The following is a 23,339-nucleotide window of genomic DNA, read 5'->3' on the forward strand; positions in this document are numbered from 1 at the left end:
GGAACTCCAGCGTTGACAAAGGAAATGGTTGATCTAAATTTCACCTTTTGTTGTTTTTTTTATTTTTTCTTTTTGCAAGATGGATTACATTTGGTCCATATAACACATTGGAGAATTTATTTGATTTATCCCACGCTATGAATAAAAAAAAAAAACAATCTGTCTGAAATTTATTCATACATGACCCAGTGAATTACTATCCCTGCCCTAAAAATACCTATGGCAAAGATATGCCAAAACAATTGTTCACTTGTTTGTAGTGTAGGTGCTATTATTGATAGCACTCCATAGATAAAGAAAGTAATTTCTGTCGCTGATAATTATGAAGATTCAACTGTGTGTGTGCTTCTGTACAAAGATGCTTTCTAGAAGAAATTCACTTTTGCTTTAGTAAACTTCGTACTGAGCATATTCCAACAAGGACAGTTACATACATGCGCTTTTCACTTAATACCAGTTTCTCTAGCTCTTAGCACAACATAATATTGCTCCTTACGTTCACTTAGCACCATTGGAATCTCCAGAAGAAGTTTCAAAAGCATGCAGGGGAGCAACCACAACACTGACCTTTTGGAGGTATCAACAAAATAAACATACATCAGTTATTCACATTCTTTATATGCAACTCTGACAGAGGCTTTATTTCTCAACACCAAATACACGCTTCTCTTGAATAATAAATATAGTGCTATGCTTGTTCAAGTTAATATCAACATTTTGAAAAGCTAAGCCTGCAAGTGAGCATCACAAATAGAACACTGTGCCGTTAGAGGTTATATTTAATTTCTAAGTGTCCTGTATGCCAGCAAACAGTTTCCCACAGGGTAATGGCATGTGTTTGTGTGGACAAAAGGAACTTTTTACTTTTCCCACTGAGCTTCCAATTGGCTCCAATGACAGAACAACTTCATTTTCTGCCTTCTTTCTCCATCCTTCTGCCCCACACTTTCTTTGAGACACAGAACTGTGTTAGTGGATTTGTGGTTTCACTTTACTACAGTCAAAAATAAATTACTTCTGAGTATTTAAAAGGACGTAGTAAGTGCTCCATGATCACTACCAATCCCCTGTAAATGCCTATCTCCATCATTACAACTACAGTTACACACCCATGCATGGAACTGCACTGCACAAGATTATTTTCTATACACAACACAGGAAAGTATGGATACTTATCATATATCAAAGAGAATTTTTGTGAAAAATCCCAAAAGCTGAATTATTTTCTTTCTTTAAACAGAACTTTAAAAGTGACAAAAGTGCAAAGAATATTCAAGCAAGTATTTTGTTTTGTATTGGAAAAGGGAGTACTTCTGCATAAATGTCCAGATTCTGCCAAAACTGTAGAATAACCTAACAGCTTTGGCATGCTGTGGTTAAGACGTTACCGTAAGTCTGACTTGGAAGAGCAAAATGTTTCTTTTTTTAAGATAAAAAACGAATGAAGAAAAAAAAGATTTCGACATTATTTGAATTCAACGCTATTCTGGGACTTTTTATTTGAAGTTTTTGTAACAAGGATCTATCTAAGCCTTTTCTTCACAATGTTTTCTTCCTGCAGGTCCTGTTTTTGATTTACAGAAAAGTAGCAACAACTCAACAGACTGTATCTTCTCTCTCCACCAAATATTTTCCATCAATTGTTACAGCATGAAAATAAACTATTAGGAAAATATCATATGGACCACATAAGATTCATTTCCTTTCAGGAATAAGATGCTCTAGAGGAAAAAAAATGAAGAAAATTAAGTGCTTGCTTAAGTTTAAAACTGAACATCAGGAAAAGGTCAGCATTTCTCAGCTTTGACTGGTTAGGAGCTTGAAGCATTCCCTGTGCTAAGAAGCACACAGCCTTCTAGCTTGGGAAACAGAGAGACAAAGTCTGGAGTTGGGATGCAGCCAGTTTCAAACAAGAGATCTTTTAACCTCCTTCGAAATAATCCAACACAGCACTGTCATTACTTATTCTAATACACACTACACATAAGAAATTAACAACATATCAGATGGAATCTGGGATATTTGACTACTTTTTTTTTTTTATGTGACTTCCACACAAAGCTTACTTGATGCACCTAAGTTTGCCTAAGGTCGAGATGTAATTTATGAGGAAATAAATTATATTTATGGTGGGTTTTCCAGGTGAATTTTGCTTTACCCCTCTGTCACAAGCACAATAAACGACAATGATGAGACCATTAATGCACCCAGCCTGAACAGACCCATGCTCCAACCAGTTCTGTCTTCTCTCTATGGCTCACTTACCCAGAAGCAAGTCTCTCACAAATAGCTCCTTTTCCAGGAGAAGACCGAGAGAGAGAGCACAGCTTGCAGCATTCCTTGGTCTGCTTGGCTACAAAATGCCTAAAGTAGATGCTGCCTATGGGTCCTGCATGCTCCCTGATCTCTTCTGGGTGGAGGATGAGGCATGATGTTTCTTCCTCCCACCTCTCACACAGAGAAAAAGAAGCAGCTTGCTAGTAAATGAATCTTGCTGCTCCACAAAGGTGAGAAAAAAAATGGAAAAATGTAGGGTAGGTAACACTAACAGTGATCACAGGGCAGTTCTTGTCTTGATGTTTCTGCATCAGTACTCACTGTAATACAGAGTATAGGGACACTGACAATGGACAATGCAATAGAGCCCAGAAAGAGAAAAAAACAGGTGTTAAATTAAGTGCAGATTAAGTGTATTTGCAAAACATTTGTTACTGTGTTCATGAAAGTATGTGGTATGTGTTGTATATCAGCTGCATGATGCACATGTCACACTGCATGCTCTGAAAGAAGAAGATAAAGGGTTTACGCTGGAGCATCTACTTGGCAACTGAAAAACAAATGAAAATGATCCTTTCCATGGTTAATTTATAAACCAGCTGAGACATGGCACAAACCCATTTATGCCCAAGAATGCAGAGATGATGCAAAGGCCAGCAGCTTGCTACTCGCTACCTGGCTTGAACAAAAGTGATTTTATTACAGAGTAGGAAAAGCTTTAGCAAATTAAATTACTTGTACGGTTATTTCATTTGCTTTGCACATTATGGTTGAATTACCACTGGAAATGGGAACAAATTGTTGCCACTGATTTTCCCAAACATACTGGGTGTCAACTCAGCCTTTGGATATTCTCATTCAGCTCCTAAATACAATGGTTATAAGAAAATCACCAACACAAAATGGGGAAGACTCGAGGGGGTATGAGGGCAAATAAACACTCAAAGATGTCTCAATTCTGTACTACATGCCTCGAAAAAGACACAGGCATGACTATGATGAGTAACAATTTGAATGTTAATATAAAAGACCACTGAAATTCCACATAAGGCTCTTAAAAGCTAAAACATCCCTTTGGATTGTGCTATGGTTTGGAGGCATTAACTTTGTGGAGGAGCAGTGGGATATCATATGGGGATCACCATGTGATTTTGAGGAGCACAGTAATAGAAATGGGATGAAATCCAACATTACTAAATGCAGAAGCATGCACTTGGGGACTAATAACTGCCACAAACGACAGCATTAGAAATGGGATGAAACTTCACACTGTGAATCAAAAGATTCAAAGCTATTTTTGTTACAAAGACTTTCAGTTGACAAAAACAGAGGAAAAGGCAGTCTGATATATATATATATATATTAGGTGGTTTAGGATGCCATCATACAGAAAAGAAACAGATTATATCATATTTTGCCTCTCAGGACAGGAAGTACCATTTTCATGATGTATCACTACAGTATCACCAGGAACCTACATTTTGAAAAGTGAAGTTAAAACAGATGGATAAAGAAAAGAAAATCCACAGTGAGAGCAGCGATTAGAAGAAGCCTGGTTTATCTGGGCAAAGTCAATGCTGACAGGAGATGACTTCCTTCTGGAAAGCCCCAGAAGACTGGAGAGACAGAGACACATGGCAAGAAGATTTTGTGTGAAGAATACACTGCCATAATCTTATGATAAATAATGAAGACTGAGGATTGGAGAACTTGCTAAGCATAGGACACAGCAGCATGACTCTGGGGCTGGAGTAAAGCAAAACACCACATACTCCAGAAGCATCAGGTTTCTAAGGAGCTGATGCCGTGCAGCAACCTTTCATGTGAGTTAAGCAAGGAGCTGCAACAGATCTAATTTGACCCTCACCTTTCTGAAGGGACATCTCGTATATCATCACTAAATGTTCCTATGCTCGGAATAACCAACAGAAAACAGTTTCATTTTTGTAGAGCAATTTACACACATTGTTCTGTTCGCTCTTTTGCAATTGGAATGAAGTTGAAACATTTTGATTTCTACAGCACAATGAAATATATTAAACCCTATCAGTAACAAGAGGGGAGGTTTTCACTGTTTGTACTGTTTCAGAAGCACAGGTCACTTGTGATACAAATTAGTCCTGTTCTTGGATGCAAAAGTTGCAGAAAATTTCAAAATCTTCAGTCTTGTACTATTGAAAATACGTCTGTATGTATGTGTGTACTAGTTTGAGAGATGAAAAATACTGGTAACTGATTATATAACAAAACCACAATTCAGCAGGAGATAAACACAAGGTTTACACCCATATTTTGATATCTGCACACCTGCATACAGACACAGTACAAACCACTTTTAGCATTCAAAATTTCTCAGTAAATGTGATTTATGATTGTGGTATACAACCACAAAAGGGCAGGACGACTCAAGGTTTGATTCATGTCAGGTGTTGTTATGTTGAAACAGTCCTCTTCAACTACTGCAAATGCCAAGGTCAGCTAGCCCAGTTCATGATGATGTCTAGATGAGCTCCGTTGCTTCCCCTTGGAATTTTTCAAATGCAAATATTCCCATATGCAATATTGAGTAATAGGTAAACTCCAGTTCAAAGAAAAATATCAAGACTTGTTTCCCAGAAAAACAGCCTCAAAACAGTACTTATCACAATGGCTGAACATTCTCCACTGAAACCATTACTCTGAAGTGAAGATCTATGCACCTAAATTGACATTACACACTTCATACACGGGTTCTTGCAACTTGGTACTTAAATATAAGTTGTTCTTTTCTGGATGTATCAGTGCTTTGGGTTTACCTTCTAAAAATGAGGCAATTTTTATGTTGGCTATCAGACCGAAATCTTTTGGCTTCAGTTGCTGCAATCCCACATTACTGACAACTCTTCTATAGCTCTTTTTGGCAATGAAATTGAGAAGGGTTTCATGTAAAAAAATTGGAAGATTCTGAATGTGTAACAACAGCTGATTTCTTGATATCAAAAGCTTATCAAGATCAAATAGAAGGAAGTACCCTTACAGAAATTCAGCCTGGCTCTGTACCAGTAAAGGGATCCTGATCCAGGTTCCCAAGTCCTCGAAGATGTGCATTACACTCTGCCCACAAGATACAAACCTGCTGGTGGCCAAGCCTTGATGTAGCCAGTGCAATGGACAACAGCATATTGTGCTTCACCTTCTTTTACCGGGCCCAGGCCATTCCTAAGTGAAAAGGAAACACACAAATACAAATACACACAAATAATGTTAATTGACATGCAGAATAGATTTGTGTTTTTATACTGTTATCGGTGATCTACTAATATCTGTAAGCTGTGCTTCAAACAGCCTACCGTGACCCTAAGGTTCTTATTACAACACTACTCGAGTGTCATCTCCTTTCCACAGTACTTCTCAGAGAACCATAATGAAGCTTATTTCAGAGATGGAGCAGGTTAAGAGAAATAGTTGAGTCACTTGTTCATGGTTTCTGAAAGACCTAGTGACTGCCACAGCTCAACTGAGTACTAAGTTCTCCTCCCTATGATCCTGGGCTACTTCGCGCTGTATGCTAATGAAGGTTTGTCCAGGATGTGCTCTGACTAAGCATTACTCTAGTGGAAAAACGAGAGTGCTTACAGCAACTGACCATTGCAGTAAATTAAATACCTGTATCTTTTCCTCATGGTGGTTATTCTGTTCAAAGGTAAGTGATCCAGAGGAGCATTTCCACACCTAAAAGTAAAAAAATATTTTAAATTTTGAATATAAATAGCTGAGATGAAAATGCATTTTAAGATTCTTATTAGTACATGTATGCAGACAATTATGGATATTTATTTCTGACAGGAAGTCCCAGATATACGTTTTCTCAGAACTTGCTGCTTTCGCAGTCCGAGCTTCTTGGGTGCAGTATAAATATTTTCTTGATTTTATTAAAAACAATAGATAAAGATTCCTTCCAAACCCTCCAAATCTAAGGGCTCTTTGCAATAGGAATTCCCAGAGTGGCTAAAAAATAGTTACACTCCCAGATACCGTAAAACAGGGTGAAGCTTGACAAGTGAGGCCCCCACATACCCACACAAAGTGATCTCAGTGTATGGGTAGCTTCCCTGGACAGAGCATTACAACTGCTGCACACCAGCTATAATTTTAGACATTACTCTGATCTTTGCCAGAACGGACATTTGTTCTTGTGCATTTTGTGGTATTTCTAACTATGCCTAACAGCATAATTTTACAATCCATTTGAAACTCAGTAAATAGCCTGAAAGATGAAAACAGTTCATTCTCGGTTGACACAAAGAACAATAGCAATAAAAGAAGTAATCACAAGGACAGTTCATGTTATTTGATGATCATTCTTCCAACAATTTTTTTGGTTTCTTTTTTAAGCTTTTGTTTTTATGTTTACTAGTCACTGCCAATGAGAAAGAATGAATAATTAAAGTAAGATTCAGAATTTAAAAACAATGGGGATATTGGAATGTCTAAAATTACCCTCGTACACTGGACTTTCCAGAATTAGAGCATGAAGAAATAACTGCATTTTAATTGTTGTTTTAAAAGCTGGGCAACAGCAGTAAATAGGACAGTAGGCCCAACTTTCTTTGGTGTCTCCTTGTTAGAGAAAAAAGATGCTTACTGAATAGCAAATGTCAGGCTTAATGTCTCTAAAGAAATCTTTGTCTGAAGCCACCATATTTTGTTTCCTAACAAGCTAAAATATAAAAAATCACCATTAACATTATGTGTGAGGATATGTGCACAATACTGGATTCAGAAGACGTATACAGCTGCTACTCCTGCAGATTATAACCTCATGTACTGCACAGAACTAAGAAAAGAAGCTGGTGTGAGAATTGCTCTCTAGATTATTGCCCTTTTCCTTTCATCTTGACGTGTTCTCGTTGTCTGATGAACATTTCCATTGAAATATGTGATTCTTACTGCATCCTCCAATGCTCATTACTGGCTTCAAATTATTGCCACTGGCCTGCAAGTATCGCTATGAAGTCTAAAGCACAGGAATCCTTCGCATGATTCAAGGACAGCTAACATAAGAGGAGCTACACTTTTGACATCTTACCCTGAAGGTATGAAGTATATAAACCCCTTTCAAGTGCCAGATATTCAGCCTCCTTGCATGATGCGTAGGACATCCACCACAATTAACAGAAGCACACGCATTTGTTGCAACATGTCAAATATTTTGGTTTGTGTCTCATTCCATAACAAATTGTGCATCGATTGCTCTCAGCATATATGCTGGATATAGGCTGTATATGCAATTATTTACTTCCCCCTCTAACCAGACACAGTTATCCTGTTTGCACAGAAAACATCAGAACCATTGGGCAGGCAGACCTCTCAAGAAGCCCAGGCAACACAGGAGAAGGTGGAAAATTTCAAAATAAAACCCTTTAACAATTACTCATGTATCTAGAATCAACTAGCTGACATCCAGTTAATTCATACCAGGCTTAGGTTAATTCTTCCATAGCTGGCAAAAATGCAGCTGAATTCCTGTTTGTCTTCAAAATTCTTTTAATATTATTGGTTTCTTGAAGAAAAACACACAAAGTTGGGTTTTCATTAAACTTGCAAAAGCTCTGTTCCCAAAGTATTGATTCAAATAATTTGACCTGAAGAGACAACTGCTTACATGCCAGGGGTGAAGTTGTCATGAGGGTCTCTGGGGAAAGCATACAACATTCCACATTGAAAAAAAATAACTGCAACACAAATGAAGTATTGCTTTGCCATTAATCATAAGGAAAAACAAGTTTCAGTTTTACTAGAGTTACGCAAGTAAGCATTCTGGAAATGCTTAATTGGAACATGTCACTTCAGCTTCAGTCTCCAAACAAGGTCAGAAGAGAGCAACAAAATATTTGAAGTCTGTAATCTGAGAATATCACAACAGGAATACCAGGTATATACACACCTCATTCTGCAAATGAAAGAGCGTCTTGATCCCATGCACATTCTCATTGAGGACTGCTGACCCTCTTTCTTTACTGTTCCAGTCTTCAAGTCCAGGATTCGTCCTAGAAAAGCCAGGAAAGGAAGTGACATTTAGTACATAAATTTAAACCCATTTACTACAAAAGAAGATGACAATACACTCATAAACTTAATGCCATTAGCCTATTTAGGAGGGAAAAAAAAAAGCCTACCAAAAAGCCTGTCTCACATCTGTTATGTGCTGGCTTAACTAACAGTCTCAGTGAAGCTGAGTCATAATTTATTTATTTTTTTTTCTTTTCTATCTAGCCTAAAACCAACTGTTAAGACAGGGTCAAATGTCTGGAGACAGAGAAGATGACGACAGCAAGAATAGCTTTTTGACTTGATCTGCTTGCTCCAGTCCTTCCCAGAACTGCAGATAAAGCAACGTGCACCATTTCCCTGACAGCTGCTTTGCCTTGTCTATCCAGAACACCCATCATAACAACACCTCAGAGATGCAGGGCTATAATGATGGTGAAGAATACATAACATCAAGGTTTCCCCCTCAGTGAGGGACATAGAAATAATGACAGATGGGGCAGAGATGGGGTGATGCTCCTACAGTAACTTGAAGGAGGTCCTTAGAAAAATAAAAATGAAGGTAACAGAGCAGTAGCATGGCTTAATCTTTGCACTCTCCTAACAATGCAGAAAGCAGTGGTTACTACAGAAAGCTTTAGATCAGCAGCAGCACTGTCTGGCTATCGCCTGGGTTCCTACTGCATGTCACTAAAGAGTAGATAGAACTGACTTCTGTGACTACAGCTCAATTATTAACAGATGAACACCTAATCTTGCACAGTACTAACATGGACTACAAACGGACTAGAAATGAATCACTGTCCCAGTTCCACAATGCTTCAGGGCTGGATAAAGCCACAACAATTCCAGCGGGCAAGAGAAATGCACTGAAACAGCTGCTAGACAACTAAATCATGGCCACCAGCTGTAAAGCCTTCACTAAGATAGAACAATAGGCAAATTTATAGCAAGATATGCACTCTGTGCTGAACTGGAGAAATCATACAGAATACAGCCAAAGTCTTCCTCACCACATTTACTTCAGAGTCTCTGTCCAAAAATTCAGTTCTGAAGTAATTCTACTGCCAACCATACGCACTGCAGAATTATTTTAACCAAGTATTTACCTCCATCCAAGAACGGAAATGAAGTCCTTGCAAAGTAGCTTAAAGATTAGAATACGTGCTGTCCATGTGAGGATGCAGGCCAAAGCAAGCCACTAAAAGTATTTTTCTCATTAAACACATTAAATTTGTGATGCACATAAACAAAAGAAGAGTTGTTTTCTGCGCACTTTGTTTTTTCTTCATTCCAAAACAAATTCATAAATGTGATACCAATAATCAAAAAGCAGTAATATAAATGTAGCCCAAACAGCTAATGGGAATATATCATTTTTTTTTTTCTCAAAATCATCTATAAATACATTTCAGAACTATGTGGCTGCTAAGCTTAAAACTGCTGACATGAACTGCTTTGGCAAGAGTGCAATCCCCAGCAAGAAAATCAGAGTTTTTAAACTCAACTTTGTTTAGCAGTGTCTTAGAAATATGTATCAGATAACAAATAGTGGTCTAAATTTTGCACTGGCTTACAGCATCACTGCAGGGGACGGTGAGGGTGGGGGTATGAGTCAGAGAAGTGTTTGGTACATAGGTATGACACAGTTATCTCAGCAGTTTGTTTCAGTAGTCTGCCATGTGTGCTGTAACAACACATAGCCAACTGACATACTGATAAAGAATAGATAATTTGCGACATGTATCATTAGAAGCTAATGCCCAAATTCTCTTAAAAACATGGAGAACTGTAGTAGAATAGATGAAGAACAAAGCTTTTGGTTCAGCTCAAAGCAGCCAGCATCCCTGGGAGAAGAGGCATCTCCTAAGCATGTTGTTACACAGCTCTTAGCTCTATCACAGCTTCAAGATGTCAATACCGAGGACATCAGGTGTGCAGAGCATCTCTGGGAGAGGAAACATAGTGACAACTTGCTATGATATTGATATGGGTTTGTGACCAGCATGGCTACAATATCACAGGTAAATGCTGGTTTGGGATAAAGGAACCGTCTAATATTCTCTCTGCCTGTCCACAGCATTGCGGACACACCAACCACTGCTAAGAACCTTCCCTGTTTGCAGAGCTTGTGTGTTCAGTGATGACAATTCTGACACACAGCATTATCCTTTCTCAGTTTAACTTCATGCAAACTGCTCTAAAAGCCTATCTGCACTTTCGACTGCGACTTACAGCATGTAGCTTTTACCAGGCAATCCTGAAGAAGCGCAGACAGATAAGAGTGAAGTCAGGATAAGCTGGAGTTGTACCAAAATATCCATGACAACTTCCTAAGGCTGCAGAAGTCTGCAGCTGCAACAACACAAGGCCTGGTCTCAAGCCACAGCCACATCTTCTCTCAGGTCTCCTCAGTCGCTCCACACTTGACTCTGCAAACAGGACTCCACTTCTGCCAGCACAGAGTTAGAAAAATCACCTTCTACCTGCTTTAGCATCACCCACAACTCACGGCAGCTGTCACACAATGGGTCTCAGTGGGTCCTACACTGACTTAAATCACAACTTCATTCCACATACGCAGTTTGGCTCATGGAGATGGTACGCTGCCATGACAGCTCTGTCACAGAGCCATAAAATATTCCAATCTGTGTGCCCTTAACCTGTACACTACTGCTGCCTCCTTGGTGATAAATACTCACTTAGGTTTCTCCACAGGACACCTGTACAACATATATCTGATATAAAAGTTGGTAATTATAGTCCTGTGAGAAATATTTCAGGATGCTCTGACAACTTCCTCTAACTGAACAGTGCACATGTGCACTTTTTGCCCCTTTTCTTCTTCTAGTTTAAGTGGAGCAATTTTAAAAGGGAAATGCAATTCACTGCCACCCGCAGCTGAATCCCCCAGTGAGCTCCACATAAATGGGTAATTGCACGTAGTTCTCTTTCACATTAAACTTCTCTCCTCTCCAGCTTCAGCGACAACCCTCAGACACAGCAAGAGCAGAATGAGTGTCTGACACTGCCATCTTATTACTATTTGCAGCAGCTGCACAATTTAGAGAAAACCAGTTTACTCTGCTGCAAAAGTGAAAGCAAATAAATGACCACAAGCTTATTAATCCAACACATAAATCGAGTTAGTCTGGATATAATTGACCATTTATTGAAATTATCCATCAGAGACCACACTCACCCTCTTGGCAGTACTGCTTAAACCTGTAATACTCCAATCGGCTTCTGAGCAAGAACCCATCATGTATCCAAGGAAGTTGATGACCACAACAGGAAAGGGCGGTAAGAGTGGGCAACATAGTTGAGGACAATGTGCAAGAGATTAATTACTGGGGTAAAATTAGAGAAGTCAAGTAAAGCTAAGCTCTCCCACTGGAGAAAACAGCTAGCAACCAATTCAAACAGTGTGGTAGGACCCATGCCTGGAACATTCCCTTTAGTGTCATGTTGCAGTGTGTTTCCAAAGATGCTCTAAAAGCTATCAAGAGGACAAATGCTCAAATTGGTAGTAACAAAGCCCTCGTATGTGCAAATAGTCAATAGATCATGGATGTATTTTCCTCCCTTCAGCAACCTTCAGTTGTTACTGCGAATGTCCAAATATCTTTTCTGTGCTTGCAATGGTTGAGATGAACCTAAGCCAAGGACTGGTCGGGGCCTACTGGAGTTCAAGGGGTTTTAAATCTGGAAGTCTGGCTCAAATCCAGTTTTATACAATAGCACCAGACTGCTAGAAATTTGTTCCTTCACGGATAAGCACTGCATGCTAGGCTTTATAGCCTGATTATCAAACACAGTCTGTTGTTTATTAGTCTTTCAGTTCTTTTTTTGGTGGAATCAAAGCTCCACAGACATCAACACCTAATTCTATCACAAATGCTTTCCCTGTTGGGTTTCTAGTTCCTAAGAATCCCACAGCCTGTAATTAGAAAGAAGGGCCTGTTATGTGAGAGCATTCTTCTGCAAATGAGCTCTGTGCAAGTAGCTTTGTGAATGTCTGCCTCAAAAACAATGGTATGGTATCCAGCTTCAGGGCTGGAGTTTGCAGTAAGGAAATATCCCTGGTTTGCAACAAAAAGCAACTAGCATTCACTTCCAAATATTTTGGCATCATGCACACAAAAAAATGGTTAGTAAAGTTCACAATACAATTTTCCATCTTCCTCTAACTCATGAGAGTAGAAGAACTGATGTCTTGCATAGAATCTCAGAGTTAGTAAGGAAAAAAATCTTAATGTAAGGAGTCTCACCTTGCCCTCAACAGAATAGCCTTCAGCAGCCCAGCAAACTCATGCTGTTATAGTATCCAACTTGCTCTTTGCAGGACAAAGACATTTCATAATTATTCTCTGCCACTGGATTGTCTGCATACTTCTTTCCAGGCAAAATAAAATGAAGGATAAGCTAAGTTTGGTTTGGACAAAATAACAAAAGATACCTTTGTGCTCATCAAGAATACTCCACAGGCTACTCAGGGAAGACAAACAGAACACAGGAATACTGCACCAAAAAAATCCTTATGAAAACTAAAAACCTCTCTATCTTACTACGAAAACGGAAAAAGCAAGACAGGGACACAGGAAAACAAGAGGAAATAATTAAAACCAAAAGAATACTGATGGTCAAAGTACTGAGGCTTCTGAACACAGATCCAAACGTAAGCTGAAATGTCAGAAAACAAAAGACTTATTCTGTGTTGATGCTACCAGTACGCGAAGCTTTCAGAAAGTAGCAGCAGAGAGGTGTTCTTGACTAAAGCTATCAGCTGCAACCCCATCACACAGAAGCCCAACCTTGCAAATGAACAAATACAAGATGCTGGCTGCTGCTTTGGACAAGCAATCAAAGTCCAGAAGACCGACTCCTTCCCCTCCTTGATAGCAGTTTGCACATATTCACCAACTACTGCTGAACACTCAGCTTTACACCAAGTGAGCTACCAGCTGGCAGAACTCTTCTTGAAAACAAGAGATGCATTACGAATATATAAACAAAATATTTTCAGTAAGAAGCTAAAACGGCCGAAAATTGATCTATTTACATTAAATTACTCTCAGTAAGCTCATGACAGAGCAAACCAATTATTCTGTATTAATTCGACAATTAAAAGAAAAAAACTTTGAAAATTCATACCATTATAATGGTAAGGGATACAACTGTATCTCATATTTAATGCATCTCAGCGAGTGGTCTAAGCTCTATTAAGTTTAATAAATAAGCTTCTACCCTGTGGATCTCAACATAAAATAAAATAAAATCACAGATGACCTAAGAATAGGCTGAGAATCAAAACTGGCTCTCCCTCCAGGAAATCATGTTCATAAAAACCAGAGGTGGCTCACAATATACAAATAAAACAGTATACATGCAGATTGAGAGGAAATGCCACAGCTCAGAAATTCACTGCTGGTCACCCAAGTACCTTCTAAGAAGGAAGCATCCCTTCTCCAGCTCAACACAAAGATAGGAACAACACTTGCAGCATTCCCCTCACTCACGTCAGTGGCTACAGCACAGATCTCATCGGCAGTGCCTGATAATCTGGTGTTTATTTTAACACTACTACTTCATATTCACTGAACAGTTAATCATCTTTTAAACCTGTGACAAAAACACCAATTCTTCACAGCTTTTAAAATACACAGAGAAGCCACAAAGAATGCACAGTTCAGAATAAAGAGCTTGATGAGGTTGTTTTTACAAAACATTTGCCAACTCGTGATGCTTAACTCATTCACCAAAATGCCCTGCCACAAACAACCCAGGCATGCAGGCAGAGCCATTCCCTAGCACACTCACTTTCTCCTGAATCAGATGCAGCACGGCCACGTGGAACTGCTGCCAGGATTGTAATGACACAGAACAGATGAGTTCACAGCAGACTGGAGGCTCTTCTCTTTCACATTTCAGATTTATACATTATAAGTACTGTAGCTGCACTGTTCAAGTGTGCACATAGTTTAAATTCACACATGGAAAGTAGGTGAGGGTCTGGGTGGAGCCTTTGGATTCTGCCCAGAAGGCATCTGGCAGTGCATCCCCATGCACACATCCCAGCCTTGTGTCCCAGCTGGTCTGACTGTGCAGGTGATGGGAACTCACGACAGGAGATTTCACCCCACCTGCACAGCTGTACACCACTACTGCTATTTCTCTCTCTTCTGCTGAATGGGACTTCCTGCCCTGGTGCAACCTCTGCTGGGATCTTCTGGCATCCAACAGGCTCAATGCAAAGCAGCTTTAACCATCAGGTTTTACTGAAAAGGACGGTGACAGCAGCAGGCAGAGGTGGATGAAAGAAATACGTGCTGGTTCCGGTCTCTCCTCACGTCTCCAATAGGACTGGGAGGGCTGGAGGGGCAGCTAGGTGGAGCAGGGCATAGAGAAGGCATAGTAGAACCAGAAGTGTGGAACAAGAGCGTACTGAGCAAAGCGAAATGAGGCACAACCACCACAGCAGTGTTTCCAGGACTTGGAAATTCTCAGGTACACAGAAAAAGGTGTGTGTGGAGTCTTGTAGCTGGAGATGTAGAGGAACAAGCTGTAGTCCTTCCTGACATTGTCCCATCTGCCATTTAATGTAGAAAATAGGGAGTATTTGGAGATCAAGTGTAGGCATCCAGCTGGAACGTGGCTTAAGAGAGCTGTGTGGGCAAGCCTGCACAGTATGCCATGCAAAATAACCACAGACATCTAGAAGAACAGAGCCACAGGGATGATGATATACCAACATCCCTTGAGAACACCGCAGAAGTGATAAATCAGCCAGCCCTACACAGCCTGGAACAAAGTCAGGGACCACACAGGGCTTCCCAGCTGTCATTATCCTGCACATGTATCAACCAAGCAGCTTGTGGGATGGCAGGGATAAAATGCAGTTGCACTTGCTCTGAAGATGACAGTGCCTTTCACACAGTTATTAGGAGTCTGCTTTAGCTTTCACAGCCGTGGGCTTCACTACTCTCACAGGTGCACCAGGAAGCAGCATCAGATCCCACTCTTCATCCAACTACATTACAAAGTGTCACTAATACACATAAATACATCAATATATAGAATGAGTAACTGGCTGTGAGCACGTACATCTTGTTAGCAAGCAAAGTGAATTCCAAAGGAGATCCATGCTTTTATTCCTATGAAAGATGAAAAAACTGAAGCGCAAGAGAACATTTCCTCTTGCCTGCAGTCAGCCAGCAGCAGGAAGTGCAGAGCCCAAGCTCACATAAGCAGTATGTGTTCTCTACGCACTGTAGCTGTAGATAATAATTCTCAATTACATAATCTACAGTGGTTCTCAGAAATTCCATAAAATCTCACAATGACTATGTGCTTATCGGGACATAATCAGCTTAAATGAGAAATGTACATGATCACACTTCCAAGAGAAGACCACAGGCTGGGCGGCTGATTTATCTGGTTTCATATCCAGTGATAACCTCTTGGTCTAGCAGTATAGAATTTGAAATGAATTACCTAAATAAGGAAAATATATTTCACCTAAATCAAATACTCGATGTTCATGTTGCTATTTAGAAGCAGGAAATGCTCTCCATTGCTCGTTTTTCCCTCTTCACTCATGAAAAAATTCCTGAACTACCTATCCCTTAATGATGGATAATATTCCACTTATAAATATAAACCATCAAAGTCATTTTTCTCACTGGCCTAGCTTCTCAGGGGGACTATTTGAACCTCTCTAGTGGTAATAAGGTTTACATCATCTAATTGCTAAAGGCGTTGTATAAGCATTAGAGTAAAGTTATGACATTCTTACAATAGAATGAAGAACAGATCCAACCAGCAGCAATCAAAGTTAAAGAAAAAAAAAAGTCGTAGTAGTAATGCAGTTGAAATGTAGCTATTTTTACAAATCCATCTGTCTCCTACTTACTAACTGAAGACACTGACCAGGCTAAGGGAAATTGAAAAGCCTTCTCCCTCCCCCCCCCCCTTGTTTTTTAATAAGAAACCCCTCACATTACACAGCTGTTTGCCTAATACAACTTGTTCTTATGAAAACTCACGAGGCCAAAAGGTCTCTGCTGTGCCTGCCCTCATGTTTGACTAAGCAGTCTGCATCATGTAATTCTCCACAGTGTCAGGCAAATATGCATCCTTTTAATCAAATTAAAAAGGAAACTATGTGCACTTTTGAGCCACGCAGTTGAATTAAGGGAATATTTGAAGGAATAGTGTTAGAGATCACATGCAAGTTTCTCTGTTGAGGGACCTGGAAAAACTGGAGAAAAAAAACAAGCTAATAATTCAAAGCACATGTGGAAAGTTAAGTTATAACATAAGAAATTCAAAAACATTTTAATGACTAAGTGCATCTGGGACAATCAACAAGAGTTATCTTATGTATGGGAAGCATTCAGCATGCTAAATAGAATGACTTCTGCAAGGCCATTCAGATGTGTGAGCTGTCCCTAGTCATCTCTATTTCCAGTACCCTCCCTGTAAATTGGGATGGTGATTCCCTGATTTCCATCCTTGTACTGTCTTTTCAAACTTACTTAGCAGAATCATTATGTTCTTATAGGGTTGGGAAAGGTCTTACACAGCTGTGCTCTGATCTTTGTAGGTACTTTTAAACAAGGAAGTATCACCAAGCTCATGGCTCCATGAGCTGGGCAGCTGCAGCAGCATTCATGACAGCTATCAGATATATTTGAAGGAGATGGAGAAAAGCATCATGCTTAGGCCTGCCAGTGATCCAAGATACAAAGTTCCTCAAAAGACAAAGCAGACTTTCTACAACAAGAATCTAAAACCCCAGAACCAGTTACTCCACCATTAGCAGAGGCATCCAAACTAATTCTAAAAACATAATTTATTCTTTTACCATTCACATGTACACAATAAACAAACACATAAAGCTTCTAAGTAGTTTTTAAATTAAACAATGTTTCACTTGAATGCTCAGCAGAAAGCCCTACTCAAATACACTTCGCCAAAAAAGCTTCAGCTTCTTGCATTCTGAGTGACTTGTATTTCATTATCAAAGTCAAATAACTGGAATATATGCTGTATTAGAAAAAATTAGTATAATCTCGTTTTAAAATTAGGTTATGGGCAGTTCCATGAGTCAGTGGCATATGATGGAACAGTCCATTGAAGGAAATAAATGATGAAAGCTGGATGATTTTATGAGATATCTGCTGTGGATGGAACTAAATTTAAACAAAAGAAGGAGGGTTAGAGAGCAGGAGGAAAACAAAAGGCTCAGGGAAGCTGCCGGCTATTCCTTTAGTTCAGTTAAAACGAGGTTTATGTGACAAAACATTACACTTTTTATCTTCTTGAAAATTCAGGACATGAGTTACATGAGTTTCCATGCTATGAAAGCAGAAAGAAGAGTACATTCAGTGATTTAAGTGCAGATCTAAGGCATTACAGTAGAACAGACCATAGGACCGTGGAATTGTAGAATCATTAAGGTTGGAATAGACCACTAAGATCACCCAGTCCAACTGCCAAACCATCCTCCCCATGCTTACTAAACCACGTCCCTCAGAGCCACATCTCCATGGTTTCTGAATACTTTCAGGGACAGCAACTTCACCACCTCCCAGGGAATCAAACCACAGAAAACTGCCAGTGGGCCACGTCACTGTGCTAGCTGTGTGCCAGTGTATGGAAGGATTTCCCTCCCCACAGCAGGACAGTGAAGGCAAGTGGTGCCATGGTCCCAGCAAGCTGGTGGGAAAGGTAGAAGAACGTGGAAGTCCAACCACTGCTGTCCCTTCGCTATGAAGTAGGAGAGCTTGAGGTAAGAGGGAAAGATGCCAGCAGCGTGGGTAAGGCAGTTACTCTCTGCTTAAAGCTTGGGGTGGAAGACTCTCTTTGAGGCAGTGCTCCTCTCTAAGCTAGGACTCATCACACAATAACAAAATATTGTAGTGCATTGTATTAGCTTAACTGAGGCAGCACAGCAGACAAATTAGACTGAAGGAAAAGCTGGTTCTCCACAGGGCAGATGATAAGGACAGTACTGTACCCTTCCAGCATTGGGGAGTGTCCACTGAGGAATCCAAGACTTACAGTGGGCTGCAAGAAGCACACGCAGACTGCCTTAGTGGCAATGTGCTAAGTTGAACATTTTGGTAAGATATTTGTAAAACACTAGCCTTTTTCCAAAGCAGAAAAATTGCTAACTCCATATATTTCATCATAACAAAACAGAGCAGGCTGAATAAATTCTTGAACATTCAAAAAGAAACCAAAAACCTTAAAACCCAGCAACTGAAAACAATCCAGTCAAACATCTGTGATAACAGACCTAAGCATATGGCAGTTTTCAAGTGAGAAACTCATGGTGAGGACTAAAGCGAAATACAAACCACAAAACCCACTTGCACATGCATGCCCAAGCACCTGAAAATCCACCCTAAAAGTATTTCCTAATGGTATTCAGGTGTAAGACATCTGTCTCAGAATACTAGCCCAAAGTTGCTTCCTTATTTGTACTGTAAAAACAGGTATTAACTGCTTTAAACAACCATTAAAATTAGCAAAGTCATTTTTAAAATTCGATTTACTATCACTAGTCTTCCCTCCAGCACTATCCGCCCAATCTGAGTGCCTCAGCAGCAGGGAGACCACTGGGTCACAGTGTTTGTGTAGGAGTTGCTTTATGAACTGTTTTATGCATAGCTGGCTTCTCCCAACTTTGGGGATTTTTTTTCTTCACCCCCTGAGACCAAAGCAAAACAAAATTCTCTTGGAATAAGTTAGTGAGATTAAATGTACCATACATTTAAAATACGATCATATAAAAGTAACTATTTTTGAGAGCTGACTTGGTTCTTCTGTTTCTGTGGTATTGTCTAGTGTGTCAAGGGGTAGGAATGGCCCTAGAATCCTCTTTTTATCACATGATTAACAAAAAAACCCAAATTCCGGACTCTGCTTTACCCCTGTAAGACCACGCAACCACAGGCACTGCTCACAGCCACAAACGAATGAAGGATTTTTTCCATTCACTTCAACTGAAAAACATGGCAATCCATTGGAAAGGAAACATTAAGTCTCATACAACTAACGTTATGCACAGGATGTTTAAAACTTTCCTTGTTTTCCTTCTAGATGCCAGCAGGTTCACAGGTTCAAATCTCATTTACCCACTAAGCTGGCAAACTGCCGTAGATCAAACCAAACATCAACAGAAGAGAAGCTGGAAATACAGTGAGAGGCACTGGGCATCACTTTTAGCCACATCAGTGGGATATTCAAGATGTACATGCCGTACATGCACAGCATGCTTGTTTCCTGCTCCTCAGCATCTACCGTACTAAGTCATCTGCCTGCTAACTGAATGGGAAGCAAACACTCACTTCCTTCATCCCATATGTAAAAATCAGATGAACTAAGGACTAAAGCCCAAAATCCACTCATTCCTGTGCATGACACTGCCCAAGTTCCAATGCCATCACTGGCTGGTACGCTTTGACCTTCTTGCTACCAGAACAAAAAGTCCACAAAGTTGTGAGCAGATGTTTTTCTGTGGAAAAACGGCACAGCAGTCAGCTGGCATGAATGGAAAGTCTTACATCTGAAACATCTTCTTCATTCTCTGCAATGCCGGTGGGACCACAGAACTTCACTGAAAAACAGGTATCACGTGGAGATTTGGTAGCTGTCTGCAATGAGCAGAATTGTTTATGAGTTTTAAAGACAAGAAGATTTCTTGCCAGAACTATCTTTTTCTACAGTAAAACCAGTCTCAAATGTGAAATACTCAGTTCACATGAACCAGTCACACATTCCATACATGACCATGCCGGTATGCTCCAAGAACTCACATTCTGAAACAGCAGATAGACAATGCAAGAGCTTTTTTTTTCCAAAAATGTCTGTTCCCTTCCCCTGCAGGTGCAGTAATTCTGGCACAGCCCTGACAGGCTTCCACCCTTCCACGGAATAAAGTGGGTGTGTGGGGGTGGGTGTGGATGAGTGGGTGGAAAATCCCATAAAATATTAAGCATCAAGGTTCAAGCTGTCCTGCAGAGAACAACTACTTCAGGACATCTCATGTACATGGAAACCTCCTCTTCCACCTATCTGCTGTCCTGTACATTATTCACTTGATAGCCATTTCTCTTCCCCCTACTGGTTGTTACGTTTCAAGGACGTTGACGTTAAGTGAAAATATCTGATGATGGAACCACTGTTTTATCCCAGAATGAGAGACACGTTTAGTTATTAATTCCCTCTAAACACAAAACAAAAAAAATAATTCAACTCATTCTCTACCTGTCCAGAGGCTTGCAGTCTTACTAGGTCACTCATGCTGTGCTAAGATGTTAAAATCTTAGTATTGAGGTCTGGTTTTAATTCTCTGTACTCTGCCTTCCTATGCTGCTGGGCTGGGCACATCTCAGAGGCAGATAGCTGTTTAGAGTTCACGCACTTAAGAGAAATCACAGAAGTAAAAATAAACAAGTAAATAAAAAGTTGCCAGTTGAAACAGCCCTCTACAAGCAAAGTGCCTTTCTGATGCATAAACCTCTGACAAATGTACTCTTCAGATGCACAGTCCAAAGAATAAACTCCCAAACAAGTTTTACTACCACTCATCATTTTTGGTCAAGTGTCTCAACGAGGACACACTTATCTGAACAAAAGGGAATTTTTCTTTTTCAAGGAATGTTAACAGCTCTAGTTACAAAAACATCCATTTTTGGCAAGTATCTTAATTTCCACAAAGTACAGAAAGATAACAGGGAAAATCTGTCAGAACACAGAGTTTATTTTTTGGTATAAAATTTTGGGCACTGATACCTCTAATAGATACAGATATATTTTAAATAAACGGGTTGACCTAATTTTCAAAAATGGATTTGGAGAAGCTCTCTGGATTGCCAATACACTGCAGAAGTCATCCCATTCATCAAATGTTTTGATAATGCATTACTTTCTCCTTAATCACGAGTTTTACTGTCACTGTTGATAATCACATTTAAGGCATAATGGCATTCTGTTTGCCAGAGCTGAGTTTTTGGGCATCTTTCAAGTGAGTTATTGAATCCCTTGAAAGAATTTTGCATGGAAAGCCAAGTAAGGATTTCATCCAACTCTTCTTTGTATCATCTGGATTTTCATTAATATGAGTCAGAGTTCAAAATATTGACCATGCATCAAAACCATGTTTGCATTCATAGGCTACCAGTGTGTGTGGAAAGAAATCTTCTCAAGAAAGATCAAGTGGAAATCAGATTTGGAAAGTTGACATGGAGGTACAAGACAAAAAATCCTGTGCTGAATTTCAGGAAATGCATCTGTTGTAAAGAGAAATTATTCCTAATCTTGTCTCCCATATGGAGATCTACTGTTAATTGAGCATTTCCTATCTGTTCAGTGCCCTAGAAAGCTTCGCTTTGCTTCTCCACTGGTCTCTGGCATTACCCTCTATCGAGTTTAATATTGCTTTTCTTTTTTACAGGCAATTTGACTCCTACCTACACCAGGTTTTTGTGGCTCCATGTACAAACTGGCCTTAGTAACAAGCTCTGCAGCTGGACAGAAAACTGCATTTGCTGAAATCACCACTAGGAGACTAGGCGTTACTTGAAGGTTCTAGAGACAGGTTCCTCAATCCAATCCTCTGTTCAACTAATTTGGACTCATACTCCCATGGTACTCATGAATCACTGCAAATTGTCACACAGTGGTCTTCTCTTCTAAAATAATACCTATCCGCTCAATTTTGCTGTGTTCAGTCACCATTTCCATCATAAAATTCTACTTTTTTGTACTTATAAAATATGACAATAAAATATTGTGCCAAGACTAAACTTGGCATAGTGGTCCTGTCCAGCAGTAACCTCAATCTTTTTCAGTTAGCAACTGAACTGACTTACATACTTTTAAATCACTTGAAAAACGAAAGTTGTGGAGGTTCTGGTTTTCCTTGTCACAGGTACACAGTTTCAGCACCCCTTTGCTACCCAGCCGAAACAGTCTGTAAAGACTGCTGAACATGAGTGTCCTGAGCAGGCCTTATTCAATAGTTCCTCAGTCCAGTTTTTGGGGAATAAATGGAATGGAGGTATTTTTCAGAAGTCGTCTTTCTTACTACTTAACTCTAAGTTCTATGTTCTGTGCTATCAGAGATATTGTTTTTTTTGCAGCAGTTTAGAGGCTCCTGCTTGTACTGGGACTCTGTTATGCTGTGCATTACTCACTCAGTTCACAAACTCCAGCCCTGAACCTGCATCCTTAAGCCAACATCCATCAGTTTCATCAGTGAATCTTAATAACAAAGATGTCTTTGTGAATGGATCCTACTGTTGGTTTTATTTTGTGTATATTTAAAGTGATTTGCTCTTCCCAGATGCAGGTTTCCAGGAACAAAAAGGGAAAATACATTATTACTTGGAATATCTACCCCATTCTGATTAATCACATCCATAACACAAACAAGCTTCCTGGGAAGACCGTTTGTTGCTGTCAAGTCTCAGCTGCTGCTGTCTTTTCTAGAGCATTTCAAACCATACACACACACCACAGTTCAGCTTTCCCATTGCTACAATGTGTTAGCAATTAATGTACAATAAACAGGCAGACAACTGTTCCATTTCCAGGGAATAAAATCTCCAAGGAAATAAAATGGAATAGAAACTATCCATCCTTCCCCATATCCTGAGAGTTAAAAATAGAGAAAGCAATTAACTCCACAAAGACATCACGGTTTTAAGTCCATACTTAAACAGCCACTTCAGTTTGGCATATGCTTTTAATACTCCTCAAGTCCTGTCCTCTCCTGATCTGTAACTATTCCCTGCTTCTCCTTGTGCTAGCACGGAGTTCAAGCAACCCCATGATAAGGCAAGCCAAAGAGCTCACAACTACAAACAAGATGTGTTTTTTTTTTTTTTTTTTTTTTTTGCTTAGGCTAGCTTTCAGCTGGGCCGGCCCCTTTATCTGGTACTACAGTGAGTCATGGCAAACGCCAAAATATTAGTGGGTGAAATGAGGTGAGCATTGCATAAGCTGGTACGACTGCCAAA

At 39.8% G+C, this 23,339-nt stretch overlaps 1 protein-coding gene across 4 annotated transcripts in view; it reads right to left on the bottom strand.

Moving 5' to 3' along the window:
• ARNT2 (aryl hydrocarbon receptor nuclear translocator 2) overlaps positions 1-23,339 on the bottom strand; it is a 93,370-nt gene that overhangs the window by 34,176 nt on the left and 35,855 nt on the right. For all 4 annotated transcript variants that reach the window (XM_085233630.1, XM_085233628.1, XM_010717466.4 and 1 more), the window contains exons 6-8: positions 8,204-8,306; positions 5,923-5,988; positions 5,390-5,475 (exon numbers count right to left, since the gene is read on the bottom strand). In XM_085233630.1, the coding sequence (XP_085089756.1) occupies positions 5,390-5,475; positions 5,923-5,988; positions 8,204-8,306 (255 nt within the window). The remainder of the gene's footprint in view (positions 1-5,389; positions 5,476-5,922; positions 5,989-8,203; positions 8,307-23,339) is intronic.

The sequence above is a fragment of the Meleagris gallopavo genome, chromosome 12, assembly GCF_905368555.1.
Source record: "Meleagris gallopavo chromosome 12, MGAL_WU_HG_1.1, whole genome shotgun sequence".
Taxonomy (NCBI): domain Eukaryota; kingdom Metazoa; phylum Chordata; class Aves; order Galliformes; family Phasianidae; genus Meleagris; species Meleagris gallopavo.